At 37.2% G+C, this 21,978-nt stretch overlaps 1 protein-coding gene across 1 annotated transcript in view; it reads right to left on the bottom strand.

Annotated features, from left to right (window-relative positions):
* Positions 1-10,483: 10,483 nt before the first annotated feature.
* LOC145677524 (phenoloxidase 1-like) overlaps positions 10,484-21,978 on the bottom strand; it is a 34,233-nt gene continuing 22,738 nt past the window's right edge. The window contains 5 exon segments of the mRNA XM_081747995.1: positions 10,484-10,692; positions 13,651-13,853; positions 14,812-15,035; positions 21,519-21,584; positions 21,587-21,710. Coding sequence (XP_081604121.1) covers positions 10,521-10,692; positions 13,651-13,853; positions 14,812-15,035; positions 21,519-21,584; positions 21,587-21,710 — 789 coding nt within the window. The 3' untranslated portion in view covers positions 10,484-10,520.

Genomic DNA, 21,978 nt, shown 5'->3' with positions numbered 1-21,978 from the left:
ATATACAAAACTAGTACATGGATATGATGTGGGATCTAACCCTATTCCATAGTATCCAGAAGAACAGTCGAAAGAACTGAAATACTTCGCTTTGGTTACGCGGTTCAAAATTTCGCCTATAGGTTCCACCTGAATTTTAGGCGCCAAAACCTTTTGATTTAGAGCTCGGAGGTCTAAAACTGGACGTACTCCTCCTGACGCTTTGCGTACGCAGTGTATCGGATTACGATACGGAGAAGGTTGTTCCCTAGCTAACCCAAGCTTAATCCAAGTTTGAAGTTCTTTCTCAAAAGCAGGTTGAAGTGCTTGGGGAACAGGATAGTACGGTCCTACTATCGGTTTCTCATCTATTAATTGAATTTTATAGAGTGGTGCACGCACCCGTCTAGGATACTCCGAAAATAAATATCGGTACTTCAAAAGAATACTGGCTAAACGTTGTTTCGAATTTTCATCTAAGTCGATTCTCGACTTAACGTAATCCTTAATTTCAACCTCAGAAACATTAGGCTCTGGATCCTCTGATGAATAATGTTCGACAGGATTCATCGGAAAATTCGTAGGCTGCTTCACTGACTGTTGAGGTTCCTCAATGGTTGAAGTCACTAAAGAAGTGTTTTTATTCGTCTGTTCGGTAGCTCGAACTGGCCATGTGGGTGAAGAGACTTCCACACGATTCGAAGAAATTCCAACAAATAAGATTTCAGGCCTTATGGTCTGTAAGGAAATCTGAGTCCCAGATGAAGTTTGGAGTCTAACTTCATTTTTACCTCGATCAATAATACCATTGAATTTATCCAGGAAGGGACATCCTAAGATGATATCAGTTCGTAAGTATTTCATTACAAATATAGGAGTTTCAAAAAGGTGACCTTGAAAATTTAAATTAAAAGTTTGTAATCCCTGTACTTGGAATTTTTCTTTTCCTGCAAAGGCTCCTAAAGTGAGTCTAGTATACGGATGTAGCTTGGCGGCTGGGAAAGTTAATTTTAGACGTTTCCATACTTCCCAATCCATTAAATTCAGCTCAGCGCCGCTATCCACCGTACACCGAAGATCTATGCCCGCAATGTTCCCTTTTATCATGGGTGAAGGGGAAAAATAGTACTCAGAAGAAGAACAGACATAATCGTCTTCAACTACAAAATTAACATGGAATTCTAGAAACGGATTTGTAGAATCAGAAGAGTTTGACGAGGTCACTGTGCAAATACTTCGAAAGGGGTCTTGTCCTTCGCAGCTTGCCTGCCCCTTTCTCATTGGCAGCTGCGAGTCATGTTTTCCGAACTGGTTACCTGTTCTCTCGAATTCGGAGACCCTTCACTGTTACTGTTAGACATCTGTCTAGATCCATCATTTTCTTCTACTCGATCGTTATTATAACTATTATTGTTATTGTAGTATCGATTTCCATTATTTCGATATCGATTGCCTCTTCCTCTAAATCGTCGATTTCGATTATTACCTCGAAACGAGTTCTGATTATAATTATTATTATTATAATTATTAAAGTTCTGAGAATACTCGGGGTTCCTCTTTTCAGTTTGACAACTGCTATCAACCGTTTTATTCTGATTAAAGTTTTGGTTAGTTTTGATAACCTTCGCCTGTTTAATAAATGATCTCTTCCTAGAAGGAGGTTCAAACTCGGTACGCGGACCGGTAATCGAAGACAAATTCCCAATCTGAATCATCAGATCGACTAAGTTCTGACTTGGATTAACAGATAATAATCTTACATCATCGTAAGGTAAGCTTCCCAAAATTAATCCTGAAAGTTAGGATTTTCGGTAATGTTATAGTACATTTCAACCAAAAACCAAGAAAATTCTAGCAACGAGGAATATTTATTTTTATCATATTTTAAAGATTGGAGATATCTTTTCTGCATCAGCTCGGTTTTCTCATCACAATACTGACTTTTAAATAGCCGGATACAGTCATCAAAAGAACGGATTTCATGTAGGACAGACTGAATCCAACTTCAGCTCCATCTCGCAAGCAACTTTGAAAAGCTCTGATCTTTTCAAAATCCGACACTGAATATCGATCTATACAACGTTTGAAATTTCTGAGGAAAGCTCTGGATGCACCAGGACGAATTTCTCCACCAAAAGTAGGAAAATAAGTAAGATCTTTTAATGAGATCTGTTTAGATTCATAATTATATTGCTGACTAGGAATTCTAGACCATATAGGACCATTGTCAAAAGGACTTAAGTTGGACACATTATAGAAAGGTGTGGAACACTGACTCAAAGGGTTGATTGGATTACTAATGGAACTACCCCAACTGGGTTGACTGAATGATGAATATTTCGGAGTCGAGTGACTCGAATTCCAATTAGACATAGTATAGACTGGAGAACTACTATTGCCAAGGACAGGCACGGTATTTCCACCAATACTTCCAAAAGTATCGAAATTAAACGGGGACTTCATCGTCGGAACACTAGGGATAGGTTTAGAAAACCAAGAAGTATTAGTTGCTGTAGTAGCACCATTGAACAACATTCCATCCGAATGTGAAATCGGCTGATCATTATAATCAAACTTACTCTTTTCAACAGACGTCCTATCCTTTCTGACATCTGTGAAACAAACTCTTTTAGGAGCAACACTATCGTCTCCCCTTTCAGTCTCAATATTTATTTCTTTCGAAACCGGAAACTTCGCTCTAACTTCCTTAATTTCCTTCTGAAGCTGCTCATAACGAAGCTCAAGTTTTTGTTGCAAAACAGACTCTTTTGGTTAAGTTTCTCTGTTCATCACAAACCGATTCGAGAATAGTGGCAGTAGTTTCATATCCTTCTTTAATCGAAGTTATCTCCTTGCTATTAGTATCAACTAATTCAGGCAAATTTCGCAATTCACCTTGCAATTCTTCCGCTTTCTGATTTACTTTCAAGAGGTCACTCTCGACAATTTGCAGTCGAGCCTCTTGTTCCAACTGGGATCCAGTTATTACATTTATTTGTTCACGTAGTTTGTTCGATTCCTCAACTATTTCTTTGTGTACTTCAAATTTGACTTCGTTAATTTTCTCAGCTAACATCAAAATTTCATCATGCTGCCTATCAAGCTTTTTATCAAGCTTTTCGTTTTGCTTTTGTAACTCTTCGCGTTGTTCACCAAACTTTTCTTGTAAGAACGCAAATAAACGCATTTCCATTGAACTCTCTGACCCACCAATAGGGGACGAAGTAACTACAGGAAATTTTAGAACATCTTGTTCTTCATTTTGGTTGGACTTAACCAAGCCACCATTTTCAAAAGATTTTTCGATTTTCCCATTTCCATTTGAGGGTTGGCAACCCTGACAAATCCATTGGTACGAATCCCAACTTATTAATTCAAACATACTATCGGATTCTTTTATCCCGACACAACGGAAGTGATACCATCGGGTACACTTTTCACACATGACTGAATCTTCCCGTTCAGCAGTTTCTGATATTACAGACTTAAAACTTTGATTACAGCACGCGTATTCTCTATCAGAATCGGAGCTAGCAACACTGCCCCCAACTGAAATTCGCTCAGACGTTGACATATTAACAAGTACACAACAACACTATCACAAAATATATCACACAATATATAATATATCAATACAATAGAATACTTCCCTTGGGAGAAACCAACACCAGTAACCCTACCAGCGCACATCACCGAACAGTCTGCCTCACTCTCATTTTCTTTCTCCTCTCTCTCTCTGTTTTTTTTACTCTCCTTCCATCCACAATTCCACCGTCAGAAAAATCCTTGGCTGGTTCGCCAAAAATTGTAAAACTACTGCTACAATCTAAAAGCTTAGTTCAAGGGAAGTTTTGATTCTTTCCAATACGTAACGACCACCTCCCTTGAACTCACTTCTTGATCCCTAATTCGAACTCCTAGCAACCTCGAAAGGAATCGAGAAGGGAATCTATCGCGCAACGGAAAAATAATAATAAACGAAAACGGAAACAAAAAGAATAAAGAACCAGAAACTTACCTCCGGTGGATGCAGATTAGAAGGGAGAGTAATAGTTCCACTCAACTCCTTTAATAAAGCTCAGCTTAAACATGTACGTATATATGAATATTTTACCTTAGTTATATTAAGTACTTTGAAAAGGAAAAAAAATCATTTTCAGATACTATTTATTAACAATGCTTCAACTCAGACTGGTGTGGTAGTTAACCACACTTCTACAATTAACGTAAGGTGCCAGTATATTCATTATAGTACCATAACATTGTGAGGAAAAAAAAAACTTCAATAGAACACATCTAGAATTCTGTCTGTCAATCTCATATCCAATTTGTTTACAATATCAACCATTATCAGATTTTATTGTTAACTTCTTTTTTTTTCACCAGAGAACTGTCCATAGACCAATAGTCGAAGTAGATTGTATTGTAACTGTTAGAAACTATTACCTGACACTTCGTCACACCACTTAAGAGAAACAACCATATTGCAGTCACAGACAACTAAATAAAGTTAAGAGTTTCACATCACTTGTCATAGGTACGACATAATAACAGAACAGAGTGATTCTCGCTTGAGCGAGCGTCAGCTGAAAGAAGTGTTACCGCTTCCGGTTCAGTTCAAGTGCTAAACACAATCAATAAAGGAACGGAGGTAATACTTACTGACATCCCCGTTCGGCAGCTCCAACCATGGGCGCATTCTACTATCGATTATAATGTAATGCAATTTATACGAAGTCAAATATAGTACACTTGACGTCTTAATCACCACTTCAGCATGACAGAATTTCCGTTCACACATTTCGCATAACTCAATATGCCGTAGCCACTCAAATAGTAATGTGTACAGCCGAACATCCACTGGGCAGACACAGCAACCAATGACTCGGACGTTTAGTAATAATAATATTCCCTTTCGGGCGGACAAGTCAGGTGGACAGTAATAATAGACAATACTAGACAATCTGGATTAGGTAGACAACAGACACGATAGTATATAACACTTCATAAAGGACAATTGGATGAGACTTTGTATATATATATATATATATATATATATTAACTAGACAAATATTGGACGAATGGACGAGATATGCTTATATTTTTTTTGTAGACAGACAGTTACTGAACAAACAGCAATTCGACATAACGTAGTTAGAAACACCAGCAATCTAAGCAGAGGGACAACGTTCAACTTATTACTGTAACATATGATAACCGAAGGTGGACAAACTTTGGAGAACTATAGATGCTATTCAGACAATCTTCGTAAAATGGTAACCTTACCCATGAAATCACTTGAACTGTAAACACATATAGCAAGAAGCACTGATAAATACCATCAATATATATATATTATATGAAATTTCACGTGGACTGAAGCTTTAATAGAAAATATTCAGATACATTTCTAATACGGTTAACTCAATACTTAATGAACTTCACAACAGAGAGAGAGAGAGAGAGAGAGAGAGAGAGATTTACGCTACGTACGACTTACATAATGAGAGGGCTGGCTAAGACTATTCGAGGCCGCGCACGGGCTGGGCCCCTTTGGGAGAAGGTTTCTCCCATAGGAACTCTTTCCTCGGACATTGTGCCGTGTATAAGATACACTCGTGAACTATACATTTTCGTACTCACAAATATTAATTTATACTTCTGAAGAACACCAGTGCTTTCGTTATCTTAACTCTAATAAACAACTGTAGATTTAATTTCTAACTCTGATAAACCACTGTAGCTAATACGAAGAAAGAATAGTTTATTCAGTAGGTTCGTGTTCCAAAATAATTCAACTGAACTAAATATAGATATATCCGTTGACCTTTGGCAGTTCGAGTTTTACTACTGAAGTTTCCCATAAAACAAGATTAAGTTCACTTTACTTCAAGGCTCACATGCAGAATAGTCATTGTAGATAGACTTAAAATTAGTCACGTTACCTGAAGTGCTGCTACTAGAAGAAGTAATTAGTTTTTACGCCATTGTTCAGCTTACACAAGAATCACCATGTGCGTGATCAACTTCCACCTTTTATCTGTTAGAATTATCTCCCTTCCATCCAAAACCTAGGGAGAATAACGTTCTCACTATAATTTCACTCCTTGGAGCGTATTATTATGCAGAGTAAAACGACGAACTCGCTCTCAGTCCATCACAAAATAAAATTTCTTCTAACAGAAGAAAGAAAATTACGACGCCACTCTTGTTCGGCTTTTGGTGAAGTACACAGTATATATAAAGACAGTCGTTTCACCGTTTCGCTTCTCTCTCTCGTTCCCGCTGTTGGAAATTTTGGTGAAACTTTTATTACAGCTTTATTAAACAAAATAAAGATAATTCGCATAGAATATAGATATTCATGAACAAAAGATATAGTAAGAAAGAATACTACAACCTTACTTTGAACTATAAATCAACGTTATAAACCGGCCTCATTCCGTAATGCTCCTAGCCTGTATATTCTCCTACTATGGGCGACTCAATAGAAGAAGAAGAAGATTGATAACAAACTCAAGAGCAGTTTACTAAGAGAACCAACGTCTAAACACAACAAAATCTGCATTTCAACGCAATGTTTGCGAAAGAATAATAAACATAAAAATACTTTAAATTGCCCTATTATAAAATTACGATAATAATATGAGTAATATAATCTGATATTCACATTGAGCCTATTAACTTGTCTGTAACAAACAAGGTATGTTACAATTTATAGTCATTCAAGGTGAAACTTCAAGTCCAGTGTGGCACCCAAAGGAATTAATTAATGAGACTAATATTTCTGTGGCACAGTACTCTAATGGTAAGGCAACGTTTCCACTCTATTAGAAAAATTAATACCCCCCAAAAATTTTTGACCACTATTTCACTCCACCCTACTGTACATTCTAAGGCAAAAATATTTATATTCTCCCCCTTTATCAAAGTTTTTCATCTTGATGTGAGCGCAAAGAAGTCAGAATTTGGCAATATTGCGCAAGAACAAACATACGTGCACGGTAGATAGTAATGTTGACGTGGATTTTTTTTTTAGTGGACGACAAGTAATACTATATTTTATCTTTTAATCACCGAGCCTACGTTGTCTCTGTGCTTTTACCTTTTCATCTTATTATATATATATACAGGGTGGTAGGTAACTCCACCGACAAACTTTGGGAGGTGATTCCTTATATGAAATGAAAGAAAAAACTTCTAATAAACATGGGACGAAAAACGTCTCCTTTCAGAGTTATGAGCCGCCGAAAATTCGAAAATTCACGTTTCGAAACGCTCTGCCTTAGAAACTACAGGACCGATCCCATAAGAAATTGCAAAGGAACTAGTATGCGCTCTATCTAAATATCCATGTTCTACCGTGGTCCGTTATCGGCGAAACGAACTGTAAAAAGGAAGTTGAGGTATAGAGATACTCCTTTAAGTACTAATGGCGCGTTCGTTTCGCCGATAACGGAGAATGTTAAAACATGGATATTTAGATAGATCGCATTCTAGTTCCTGTGTAATTCCTTAAACCGCTTGGAATAGGTCCTATAGTTTCTAAGGCAGGGCGTTTCGAAACATTATTTTTCGAATTTTCGACGGTTCATACCTCTGAAAGGAGACGTTTTTCGACCTATGTTTATCAGAACTTTTTTTTTCATTTCATATAAGGAATCACCTCCCAAAGTTTGTCGGTGGAGTTTCCTATCACCCTGTATATATATTAGAGTAAAACATCCCCACACGTGTCATTGTGAAGAATATTTTGCATGTTTCCTTCTGAGCTTTTCATACTTGTCTGACAAGAAACTCGAATGCTTCTTATGGGCATCTTAGTCTAATTTTAGTGAGGATTTTACAAATGTTAATATAATGTATCCTCATATTGACTTTGAATCTCCCCGCCTCCACCCCCCAAAAAAACTTGGGATTCCTTCCGAAATGAATTCCTGCATACGTACCTGTCTCTAACGTTAAGGTATTCGAAATCCCCACTCCTTTTCTTTCATTCTCGAAAAAAAAAAAAACTTGTTTACTTATTTTAAATGAAAAGTCCAAGTACCAAATTTCACGTGTCTAAGCTTAACGGGTTCCGAAATATAGGCATCATCTTATAATAATTGTAACCCCCTTTCCAGTTGAATTTCCAGAAATCCTTCCATACTGGTACTGACATATATACTTTACTTACTGTTACAAATATCATGTCCCGTACAAATATCAAGTTTTTAGCTTAAGTAGTTTGATCTGGCCGTTCCAGTCAGTCAGAACTGCTTTTATATAGAAAGTTCTAGATTTGTTGGCCTTCTTTGGATTTTTTAAACATCAATATACTACGTTAACAGATACAGAACTGGTCAGTAATTATAAAAACCCAAATAGAGATATATTTGGTCTAGGAATTAATTCGTGCGGTTTTACAAAAGATGGCGTAACTAGCTTATTGTCCCATAGTTTCGTTGATCCAAACATGCGTTGAAAACTACTGTCATTGAGCATCTTGTTTAGTATATGTCAGTTGCTTGAAGCGGAAACAACAACATTTTTTCTTCAACTGAAAATGGCGCATTTTGTGCCTGATAAAGTGTTTTTGCGGGGAGTTATTCTTCATTGCTTTAACATGAAGAAAAGTGCTACCGCAAGTCATCATATTTTAGTGGAAGTGTTTGGTGACCATGCTCTAGCTGAGCGAACGTGTCAGAAGTGGTTTGCACGGTTTAAAGGTGGTGATTTCAGCTTGGAAGACCAAAAGCAATTTGGACAGCCAAAAGAATTTGAAGATGAAGAATTGAGAGCATTGCTTGATCAGGATTCGTGTCAAACGCAGGACGAACTTGCAGAAGCATTTGGAGTTGAGCAAACAACAGTTTCCAAACGTCTCAAAGCCATAGGAATGATTCAAAAGATGTCTTATTGGGTTTCACATGAATTGAAAAGAAAGACGTTGAAAGAAGGAAAACCGTTTGCGAATTGCTGCTTCAAAGACAGAAAAGGAAGGGATTTTTGCATCGAATTGTAACTGGTGATGAGAAGTGGATTCATTACGAGAATCCTAAACGAAAAAAGGCCTGGGTGAAGCAAGGTGAACCAGGTCCTTCACAACCGAAACGAGATATTCATCGTGCAAAGGTTATGCTGTATATATGGTGGGATTTGAAACGTGTGGTGTACTATGAACTTCTGAAACTTGGTGAAACTATTAATGGACACCGCTATCGACAACAATTAATGCGTTTGAAGCAAGCTCTGGCCTGAAAACGACCAGAATGGAATAACAGGCATAATAAACTTATTTATCAAGATGATAACGCTCGACCACATGTCGCAAAACCGGTCAAAACCTATTTGGAAAATGTCGGATGGAAAGTGTTACTCCACCCGCGATATTCACCAGACACTGCTCCGTCTGACTACTACTTGATCGATTGCATGAATAACGATTTGATTGGACAGCGGTTCACTTCTTCAGAAAATATCGAAAAATGGATCTTTGATTAGATTGCGTCAAAAGATGAGGAATTCTTTCGACACGGAATCCGTAAATTGCCTGAAAGATGGGAGAAAGTAGTGGCTAGCGATGGACAATATTTTTGTTAACGTATTCATTTACTTTGTTTTTGAAATAAAGCTTCAATTTTTATTAAAAACCGCACGAATTAATTCCTAGACCAAATAGTAAAGTACAAAGTAGATATACGATAGTAATACACACAGCATTACAAGAATACCAGTTGAAAACACAGTAAAATATAATCAGGGTCGGGGGCAGGCAATTTGACCTCCCGTGCAATAGTATCATTTGCCGCCCCACTCCCTTCCTTGAAAGGACTCATCTCAAAAGTACGTTACCTGATTTTAAGTAGGCCTACGTTATCTGATCCTAAATATATTGGAATTAATGAAAACGTAAGATTCATCATTTAGACTTACTGTATTACTCAGAAGTGAAAATTTTGTGAGATTTTACTGATAGTTTTGAAGCAATGACGTTTAGAAACATTAAGCTAAAATGTAATTTTAAGATTGCGCCAACAGCTTTTCGTTGTTTTAGACAGATAGTGAGCTTGACAATTTTTACAGCTTTGACAAGGAATTATTTCTGCTTAATTTACTTTTAACTGCATTGTGTTTTATATTAGTGTTCCTCTTTTTAGTGTTTTCTTATTATTACTACTGTTATTATCATTAGTATTATTATTCCATCGTAATGTACTGCTCTGATACTACACAATGTGTTGTATTGCAAATACCCCGTGTAAATGCACTATAATAATAATGCAAGAGCTTTATTCTTATCATTTGTCGAAGAAGTCCGTTGCATTGCGAAGCATAAGGTAATTTTGAATAATGTGAGTGACCAGCTTAATTTTTTTTTTTTTTTTTTTTTTTTTACATAGCATCATTTTCAATTTTATTGTTAACTTAGTCATGGATGTAAACAAGTAGCTATTGGAACACTATTAACTCAGACAAATAAATATACAGCAAATTTGATATTTTTACGCCATCAAGATACAATATGTAGTAAACTGCAAAGTGATATTTCAATTCCCTCAATTTAAATGACGACTTACTCTTAGGGTGAGTCCACTTGGTCGTGGAGGCCATGTTCTACTAGCAACCAGACTGTCTAGTTTGGGGAAATAACCTTCTGGAATGGGTTCTCGCCAGTTAATGAATCTTTGAACTCGTCTCAATTTGTTGCTCATTCGCTCAAAATTGTACCTGAAAAAAATAACACAAAATATTCAACTGTTTTTTTTTTAAAAAAAAAAGCAGCTTCGTAAACTAAAAACCGCTTCACATTATTTTTGTCTGTCTTTTTTAAATTACTTATCCAGTAGTCTTCAACATGACGAAATATACCTGCCACTGTGCCTCAAAAGCTGATTTTAGATTTAGAGTCAGCCCCCTCGACTTATCTGGCCAGTTTCAATTGACCTGTCTGCCACTGGTGCCACCTGGAAACCTATTTTAAATGACTTCAACTGTGTTTTGTGAACGTGAAAAGTTATCGGGGAGACCGATTTGAGATTCGGAATAAGAAATTCGGACATCAATTTACAAGGTGTGAGAGAAAAGTAATGAAACTGACAACACTGCGGGCGATCTGGCAACGTTGTATTTACCGGCCTGTGCTAGACAGATTTGTTTATCCCTTTCACTTCCTCAGTCCGAGTTACAACTCCGTCCGTACAGCTAACACATTATTTTGGCAGCGCCATCAGTGGAGTTGTGTTTTTGTTGTGTCTTACAGAAATGCAGCATCGGAATTTAGAGCAACGTTTTGCAATACATTTTTGTGTTAAACTTGGTGAACCCGCGAGTGTGACTTTTGAAAAGTTGAAAGAGGCCTATGGGGAACATTGCTTATCAAGAGCACAAGTTTTCCGCTGGCACAAATCATTTTTGGAAGGCTGAGAACATGTTGAAGACGACCCTCGCTCAGGGAGGCCACCAACTTCAAAAACTGACGAAAACGTTGAACGTGTGACGGTTCTTGTGAGATCTGACTGTCGTTTAACAATAAGGATGACGAGTGAACAGTTAAATTTAAACACTTTCACCGTACATCATGCGAAAGATTTGTGCCAAAATGGTGCCGAAAAACCTCACAACTGAACAGAAGGACAATCGAAAAAACGTGTGTTGATCTTCTTGAGAGGATTGCCAATGACCAAGAATTCTTCAATTGTGTGATCACAGGTGATGAATCCTGGGTATTTGAATACGGTCCTGAAACAAAGCAGCAAAGCAAAGAGTGGCACACTCCGTCTTCTCCTCGGCCGAAGAAAAGTCGAATGAGCAAATCAAAGATCAAGACGATGCTGATTTTTTTTTTTTTTTTTTTGACAGTAAGGATATCGTGCACAAAAAATTTGTTCCACCAGGACAAACTGTCAAATTTTTTTTAAATAAAAGTATCCTTGAAAGGCTCAGGGAAAGAGTGATTCGTGTGAGACCAGACATTGCAGACAAGTGGATGCTTCATCATAACAATGCCGCGTATCACACGACCATTTCCATCAGTTAATTTTTGACCTCAAAACGCATTACTGTTGTTCCTCAACTCCCCTATTTACCTGATTTGAGTCCTTGTGACTTTTTCCTTTTCTCGAAATTGAAACATGTCCTAAAAGGACGCAATTTTGGAACTCTGAAGAACATTCAAAAGACTGTGACCGACCAGTTAAAAGCCATACCAGTTGAAGACTTCCAGCGCTGCTACCAAGAGTGGAACAATGACTCCGCCGGTGTATAGCTGCCCAAGGAGACTACTTTGAAGGGAATAACATTGTTGTTTGAAAAACATAAAAACTTTAGTTAGTACAAAATGTGTCATTATCATTACTTTTCTAACACACCTCGTATCTTGACCGTTTTCAATATCATAACCTCTCTTTCACTGGCATTATGAGTGACTTCAACTGTGACTCGGGAACAAAAGTAATGAACAAATATTGATTTGAGATTCGGAATAAGCATCCTCGATTTATTGGGCCGTTTTCAATATCATGACTTGCTGTCAGCAACGTCGCCAGGAATATATTAAAGAGGGGCAGAGCTGCGAACCTTCGCCTGCACTCTTACCTTGTTACGAGCATGTTTTTTCCACACTTCGTTCTACTTTAGCGTTTTTTTTTTTTTTTAACGTAAGAAATATGTAAAGATCAGTCTTGGGATTAATCTAAAGTAACGAACACGTAAATCTTACGTCCCTTTGCTTGGACATTGAGTTAAAACATTATATAAATATTTAAAGGTTATATTATAATGAAACATGTTTATTTCAATAAATCCAAACTTTGAGAAACACAGAACTGCGTATTCAAGCTCGTACAGAAAAGAAAAATCATGACTGATCAAAACTCATAGTCAATATCAAATAACAACATCTTACAATGTCCTCAAAAAAGAGTAAAGTTATATTGCTGTATGAACAGTCTTCCAATCATGTAACAGTACCATCTAAAGCAGAAAACAGCGCACCTGTCATTGGCTATTGACGATTTCATGTCCTTGAAAGTTCTCGGCTATTACCACCTCTAGTAAACAAAGCCAAAACCGTAACAATATTTTCTCAGCTGTTCAACTGGATACTAATAAATTAAGTAACGTTAGTTTTTGTAGAAAAACAAAAATTGGTACGAGTAACTGAGTCTAGATAATAAAAGCAAAACGCCAATAGAAACACAAAAATTTAGGGAAAACACAAGCAAACGCCAATAAGCAAAAACCCGGATAGTCATAAGCAGTGGCGGATCCAGGATATGATCAAGGGAGGGGCTAAACCATAATTTGCCGTTTTATCCAGTGTAAAGCTGAATTGAAGCCCATTTTATCCAGTGTAAACCTGAGCGTCAAGGGGGGGCTACAGCCCCGTAGCTCCCCCCTTAGATCCGCCCTTGGTCATAAGTGATTGGGAAAGTTTTGGGGTGTTCGCTATATTACAACACAGTATTAACTTTACGTGCTTCCAGGTTAGTGTGGATAAACAAGTGGGTGAGACCAGGCCAGGAGTAACAGTGTCGGGAATTTAATCTCTACTTCATTTTTGATATTGTCACTTTATAGTGGCATTTGGAAAGAAAGTATTTTACACATTATAAGAAAAAATGTAATTTATATTACCTTATTTCATATACTTTTCAGTCCAAATCTTGTATTTCTATTTCAGCTTACCTAGCTATAATTTGCTGGTGCATGTAATAGAACAGCTCACCACGCCTGTCCTTTTCCACAATATTCCGTGGGGCATCGGAAGGGTATACCAAGTGCCAATGCCAATGGTGAAGGTTAATTCCTACGTCCTCCCGGAAGTAAGCTACTCTATGCTCTTCTTCGAGATCAGTAGCTGTATAGTCTCTGGGAATCTCCAAAGGAACCTACGAGTAAAACCACAATAGATAATGCTAGCATGATCACCTGCAGTGGCATACACAGAATTTCAATAGGAAGGAAGGAAGTTGAAACATTCTAAGCAATAATAATACTGTAAAATATGTTATGCATACATCTAATACAATGTATTTCCATGTCACCATTATTACATAATAGTCTTGGTAATTAATTTACTCATTTATAAAATGCTCAAAATACCTAAATACGTCATCGCTCGTTTTATCAGATATAAAAATGAGAGAACATGAATCTGAAATTCCCGACTCTTGACACAATGTATTTGTAAGCAAGAAGTGGGTAATATCTACAACTACACCGTGAGTTCAATACACTTCGGGACTATCTCGAAGTAATAAATATACTTAACGATGTTAGAAAAATGTTTAGTACCACGTTAGTTTTCTACATAAAACCTTTTTCCTAGCAACAAACTCGCGGGACCAGTCGTAGAGGCTTTGTAACGCCATATTAAAGTCGTCCACTGAAATGGTGTTCAGCATTGGCGTCAGTTTTGAACCCTTATAACTTTGATCAAACTTTGAGAATCGAAAACTACCATCACGGAATGAAATTCGTATCATTTTAAATATCTTTTTGAATAGACAGTTAATTCCAAATTAGAAGTAAATCAGTTGAATAGGGTCAGTCTAATTAGGTCACTTGGGAAACTTTATTCTTAATATTTGATTGTTAATTATACAATACGTATAAGATAGACATGTACATCTAATCATGACTGTCAGTCCAGTGGAAAAATAAATAACACTATTTCATCTGAAAGTTTGATTTCTCTCTCCCAGAGGTGGCATGCTTAGACAAGAAGTCTCAGTGTAGAGCAATTATACTTAGCAATAAAAACAAAACTTCTTAGACATTCGAATTTTCCTTTTCAACATGACTGCACATATAGTGAATTCTAGCAGAACACAAAACTCCACTTACTCTTGACCCTTCTGACAAGACATTGGATTCCTCTCGTGCTTGTGCGAATACTGCGCTATCCACGTATTTATCAGGAAACACTTCGGCCAGGGAAGGGAATTCCAAGTGTCTAGTATCAGGGCGATGCAGGATGGCTACTGATAAGCAGTAGATATACATGTAAGGATTAATCCTGTCTCGACAAAATACAGAGGCCGACAAAAAGTCTTCATAATTTCTCATTCCTAAAATAAAAAAAGGAAAATTATTACAGTATTTTTAGGAAATGTTATAAATTTATGAAGTGTTCTAATATTATATATATATATATATACAAGGGCGGATCTAAGGGGGGGGCTACGGGGCTGTAGCCCCCCCCTTGACGCTCAGGTTTACACTGGATAAAATGGTCTTCAATTCAGCTTTACACTGGATAAAACGGCAAATTATGGTTTAGCCCCTCCCTTGATCATATCCTGGATCCGCCACTGTATATATATATATATATATATATATATATATATATATATATATATATATATATATATATATATATATATATATATATATATATATATGTAGGGTAGAGGTGGGCAATGGCGATCACCTAAGAAAAATGGATTATTACGTAGTTTCATTTGCAAAGTATATTGAAACAAATTTGTAAAAACGTACTCCAATCCTTCTACAATAAGTGTGTAAAATAAAAAGAGGAACATTCTTTCAGTTCGGGAACACGATGGAAAAAACTCAAATTGCTACTTTGGTCGCCATTCCCATCACATGTTGGTAATGGCGATCAACAGTACAAGCTTAATAAACACACACAGTTTCATAGGCAGTTCTTTTTCTTTCTTTTTTTCTTTTTCTTTCTTTTTTCTTTTTCTTTTTCTTTTTTTTGCTAAACTGCGCCTTTGAAAGACTGAGAAACGTCAACTGAATGTTTTATTGACGTTTTTTCAAAGAAACGTCACAGATATATCCACGTGGTGAGTCCACAACAGTACAGTCAGGATGCACCCACGATCCACAAAGGTTACACCGATACCAAAGTTTCAGTGTTTGACTCAAGTAGGCGTATTACCTATCTTAGGTCTAGCCTCCTTTATAATTTTTGGCTGGAGAAATATTCCAAATGTTTGGTAGGAATGGCGATCACCATGATTGTAAACCGATCACGTTGATCGGCATTCCCAACATTGCGCCATTATGAAAATTGAGCTGGTTATACTGTAAAAGGTAGTTTATTTGAAATATAACTGTGTGTCGTGCATTAGACGTAAATATAACTTTTTATAAATCTTAGTAACTTCAAGATCTTACAACTTAAAATTGTACGTATCGTGAGTTGAAATATGCAGATCCTTATAAGAAAATCAACAAAAACAAGTTTCAGCACGCTGTAGACTTCAGTCTTCTCTGACAACTTCCTCGACAATACACAAGAAACCTTACTACAAGAGGCAGATGGCAGCACAAGTTTGACTTCTTCTCGGGTCACGCAAGAGGGCAAAGTGGGCTGATCGCCATTCCCTTCCTCTCCCCTATATATATATATATATATATATATATATATATATATATATATATGAACGCCCGCCCATAACGCTGCTTGTACTGTTGATAATACAGAGATTTTTATGAGACTATTAAATAATCCCCCCTACAGCTACGACCCTGCCCCAAGCGATTTCTTTGTTTATTTCACGTAAAACACTAGCTTGCATCGAAGCGCTTCGACGATAGTGAAGTGCTCAAGACATCAGTTTTGGACTAGCTGCACTCTCAGGCGACAAATTTTTACACAGAGGGTATACGGACGCTTGTGCTACGCTATACAATATGTCTGGAGCTTCATGGTGAGTACTTCGAAAAAAAGCCAAAGTATACCTGTACATCAATCACAATAAATTTCTTCTCATATAATTTTCTTTTTTTTTTTTTTAATATCTTCCTTTTCTTTATACGCGACTTGTATATACAGTCTACACTGATGGCAATTAAGAACATATTACTACTCAAATATTAAAACAAAAATGTTCAATGCATATTATAGAAGAACAAACATTGAATTTAAAGGACGTAAAGAAGTTTGTCATCATTTTTAAACAAGAAAGTCCATTTCAATTTCTGGTGTTGAAATCCTAATAGAGAACCATACATTTTTATCAATATCGTACCTAAATTGATTTTTTGAATTCTCTACTAGAGACGCAGAAGTTACCACCTAAATGCATACTAAAATACATGCAGAAAGCTATCAATTAATTGCTAACACCTGGAGTTGGGAAGTCAGATGTCTGGGTTGGCAACAATCATGTGGCGACCACAATGCCGGGGTATTGTTGGTAGTGACGTGTTAAGAAAAACTCCGTACTACGTGAAGAGTAAAAGAACAGCAGTGTACAGTGAACTGAGCATACGGTGATAGCGTAAAATGGGCAATCTTTTTGATTTCTAAAGAGGAACTGAGGGATGAATTACAAGCAGAATATTGTAATATTCCACTTACTACTATTCACGGACTGTACAGCTTCATTACACTTATCATAGATCTCTTGAAGGAGAAAGGTGGTTCAACACCATACAAATCTGTTAAGTATCACTCTTGTGTCGATATAGTTATTAAAATAAAACATTCATGAACTGCAACACGTAACTCTTATGAACTAGCAACATTGAACATTCGTGTGCTGCGATTGCCTTGTGTTCGTGTTACTCCGTGTGATAATGGGCAGTACTTATGGTGGTGTAGTACGGATTTATGTACGCAATACACCACACATTGATTACTGCAAAACAGGAGACATCTCAGATTTTAAAAAGAGAAACTGAACGCGTGGACGGTTGGAAAAGATGTATTCAAAGACTGTCAGTGCGTTAGGTATAGGAACAGTGAGCAAAGTGATGACAAGATATAGAACTCATAGCAAGACTAATCCGAGAAATGTAATATAGTGTTGACACCAACCCAGCCTCCGCTGACAGGGATCGCCAAATATTGAAGAAGATTGTTACGAAAACCGTATAGCTAATGCAGCACAACTGATGATAGGACTCAACCAGCACCTGGAAAACCAATTTCTACTATCAAAATCTGACGGGAGCTGCATTCCTGAATATACGCGGTCAGATAGTTTCGACACCTGTGATCACTACTGCCAATGATGTAGAACGGAAAATATGCTGCCGAGAAACACCGATGATTAGAAAACAGTAATACAGCCATATGATCCTAATTTTCCTCACTTCTAATAAAAGGTCGGGTCTATATCTTATGTCGGACGCCTAAAGAAGCATATACCCCGCACGCTTGGTTCCTAGTGCTAAGTATGGCTTGTATTTAGTGCTAGTGCGGTAAGGAATTTCAAGATATTCCTCTCAAAGAACGAATTACTTCTAGTGATTAATGGATATTTTAGGTGACTAGATGCCTCCTATGCTCCATAAGCTGTTCAGCATGAACGCTGTAGTCTTACGAGATGAGAGGGGTCGCGGTGGCTCAGTGGTAGAGCTTTCACCTCTGGTGCTTGGAGTCCCGGGTTCGATCCCAGCCCCCGCCAAGTGAACTTTGTGGTGGACAAACACCGTGTGCGTGGGTTTCCTCAGGGTTCTCCCGTTTCCTCCCACTTTCTTCATTCCACCATTTCATTCATTACTCATCATCACCGTCTCCTTTAGTCTAACCGGCATAACCGTGAGACGTTAAACTCAAAGATTTCATTTAATTTTTTTTTCTTACGAGATGAGAGTGCGCTTATTCACACAGCCATACCTGATCGGGCGTCGTTTGAGAAATATAAGGGTGAACATTAACTGTAACACCTCCGCTGGTCTGCTCAATCTCCTGACTTGTACGTTTTTGAACATGTAGGGTCAATTTTAAATCAGTGAGTCCAGTGGAGAGTTTCTTCTTCATCATCACTGACGAAACTGCAGTCCAGTGCTGTACTTATTAAAGAATGATTCATCATTCCTCTGGAGATGGTTGTAATATTCTTCAATATAAACTGTACTGCACACTTAACGTGGTTCAACGCCGTGTTAATAAGATGTATTATTCGACATGTGTTCTCTTTATTTTGATAACTATCTGTATGTACAGAAATAAATTAAAAATTCTTTCTCCTAACTTCGTATTTCAAATCTTCAGATTTGCATGATAGACCGCAATAGTTGAGCACTAACTTTTGGAATTAAAAATAACATTATGTGAGATTTACATCTTCTTATGATTTCTGTTTCAATTAAGACAGCACTTATATAACTTAACACTTTGAGCGCCAAGGGTCAAAATCAGAATTTTCCTCTTGGGACCAACTGCGTATTTCCTGTTTTCTCTTATTTGGCCGTGTGCATAATATGCACAAAAAGTTTTTACCTGTGAGCCATGTGCATATATTTTCTACACGATTCAGTGTACATATTATAGGCTTGTGTAGAGATTTTCTATACAATTATCGTTGAAACAAATATAGAAATATTTAGTACTGGCCCCTGGGAACACCATATAGAAATAGGCCGTTAATTACTTAATAGTTGGTAAAACTGCAGGCAATCAAAGTTCATTGTTCGTAGAAGCTGAATGCATTTCAGTTAACATTACGCTGTCGTGAGAAACACCTTCTCCGTGTAATAATTCTTTTTCACCTCAATATGGCAAATGAGGACGCAATAAGATTTATTTTACAAGGAATGGAAAATGATATGAGTGACTTGACCGAAGATTTATTTAGTAACATTCTAATTCTGATAATCCTCCTTTTCCACCACCCAAAACTGTCAATGATTCTTCTAGGAAGGATGAATAAGAAGATGCCCGGAAAAGAAGACGTAATTCAGACAATGGTGAATCTATATTTAGTGACCATCAATTGAGTGATCCCGAAATAGACCCAGAGGAGACCGAATCTGGGACTAGTTCCACAAAATAAATTGTGTGGTATCCAGTGTTTGGAAACTTGCACGAGATCGAATATGATTTTGATATTGGTGTGGCGGGCGAGGTTATTGATATTTTACAAGGTACAAAAGACGTGCTATAGTACTATTAGCTATTTGTTGATGATTCAGTATTGAACTTAATTGTAACTGAAACGAACAGATACGCAGATCAATGTATTACTTCTCACATTGAAAACAAAACGTCAACTGATCATGCACGATTGTCCATGTGGTATGATACAGATAAGAGTGAAATACTCCAGTTTCTAGGTTTGATTTTATCGATGAGGTTGGATGAAAAAACAAATATCAAGAAATACTTATCTAAAAGTCCACTATATAAAAGCAATATTAGTAAGTGTATGCCTCGAAACCGATTTTAATTACTTCTTAGTATGTTTCATTTCTCTGATAACGAATCAAGAGAAAACAAATCTAACCGAATTTATGACATCAATCCCCTTATTGCCACGCTGAATGAAAAATTCAAGACTGTGTACACACCCGAACAAAATGTCTGCATTGATGAGACAATGGACCGTTTCGAGGAAGACTTAATTTCAAGCAGTACATGACAGGTAAAAGACAAATACGGACTGAAATTATTCAATCTTTGTGTCAAGGATATGTAAAGCTCTATGTAAAGCTCTACGGAGGAAAGGAGGCCAAATCATAAAGCAAGTTGTGTCAACGAAGATAGTGATGGAAATGATGAGTCCATTATTGAATGCCGGTAGAAAGTTGTTCACATACAATTTTTATACCAGTCTTGCTTTTGCTAACGAAGTTAATGAAATCAAACACATTTGATAGGAACCTTGAGTAAAAAGTGGAAAGGTAATCCAAAACCTTTTGTTTCAGCGAAACTCAAAACAGGTGAAATGATCGCTATGCAAAGCAATACCAATGTGATCGATGGGAAGTGGAGGGATACACGTGATGTTTTATTTTTTTCAACCAAAGACGCGCCAACAATGACAGAAGTTACATACAAGCACAACAAAAATACCATCCGCGATTTTGGAATAGAATGAAGCAAAGTTGTATATTGATGTATCCGACCAGATGGCTTCTTATGGAACAACGACCCAGAAGGGAGTGAAGACACAGTTCATTCCGATGCATGCGCGCCGACTACGTGGGTGCTCGGGAGCTCCCGACACCCACACAAATAATCTAGTGGGTGCGCCGGACCCACAAGATTTTTAGTTTGGACCCGGGTTTGAACCCGTTTCTCTTGCCTTTAAACCAGCCTTTTTACCACAGAGCTAGGCCAGCCCCAACTTACATTTATAGTGTCGGTATATTTTACTTTATCACAGCATAATTCTTTATAAGATAAGGGCTATAAGATTTTAAGTTACCAGCAGTCAGAACTGTTTATTTGAAGGCTATAGGTAATCATAACTGTAATGCCGACTATCGGAAATTGAAACACAAATTCTGCATTGCGTTGACTCAAACCAGTACGGAATAAGACCCTTAGTCCTTTCTACGAGCTCTATTTGCTGAATGGAAATTTGTTCCGCAAGATAAGTAGTATGTGCAGCCAATAATGAGTTACGATTTTCTCCGAGGGGAAATTTCAATACACTATGATGAATAGTAGTATTATGTAAATACTGAAAATCTACATTTAGCACAATAATATATCTGGTCTCGAGAGGGATATCGTGATTCCGGAAAGAAATTCCTCCAGGGCCATTCACTGAAATCACTGTGCAGCTCCTGCTGCTTATTTCTTTTACTAGCAATTATAGTTATTCTACATGCACTTAACTTACCCATCAATACTTCAATTAGTCTTGCTGATAACTTTCTATGATAAGGAATGAACAAAGAAAGTTCTCTCTTCTCCCCAGACGTAAAGGGACGCTTATATCTGGAACCGTGATTTCGTTGATTGGGAATTTGATGGTGTCTTCATCGCCGAATTGGGTGTTCAGTTGACCGGCCACCGGACGGAATTTGTCTGGCTACAGAAGAGAGAGATTAACTACGTCAATACAAATACCAAAATAGAATCTCAGATTAAGTTAAATGCATTGAATCTTCACTCAACTAGAGGGGATTCATTTAAAATTAATTCATATTTAAAAGTCAAGCAATTGTCATGGTTTTATAGTCGGAAACCAATTTTGCAAAGCCATAATTCAATTGGACATATTTCTTGCAGATAATGTTATTTTAGAATTGAACTCAGTATTATTTAATAAAGAACAGCAATAATTGGTGGTGGTTTGA

This window comes from Thermobia domestica, unplaced genomic scaffold (genome assembly GCF_964235325.1).
Source record: "Thermobia domestica unplaced genomic scaffold, izTheDome1.hap1.1 HAP1_SCAFFOLD_980, whole genome shotgun sequence".
In the NCBI taxonomy this organism is placed as follows: Eukaryota; Metazoa; Arthropoda; class Insecta; order Zygentoma; family Lepismatidae; genus Thermobia; species Thermobia domestica.
Note: the sequence above shows the minus strand (reverse complement) of the source record. Positions and strands in the feature narration are given on the sequence as shown.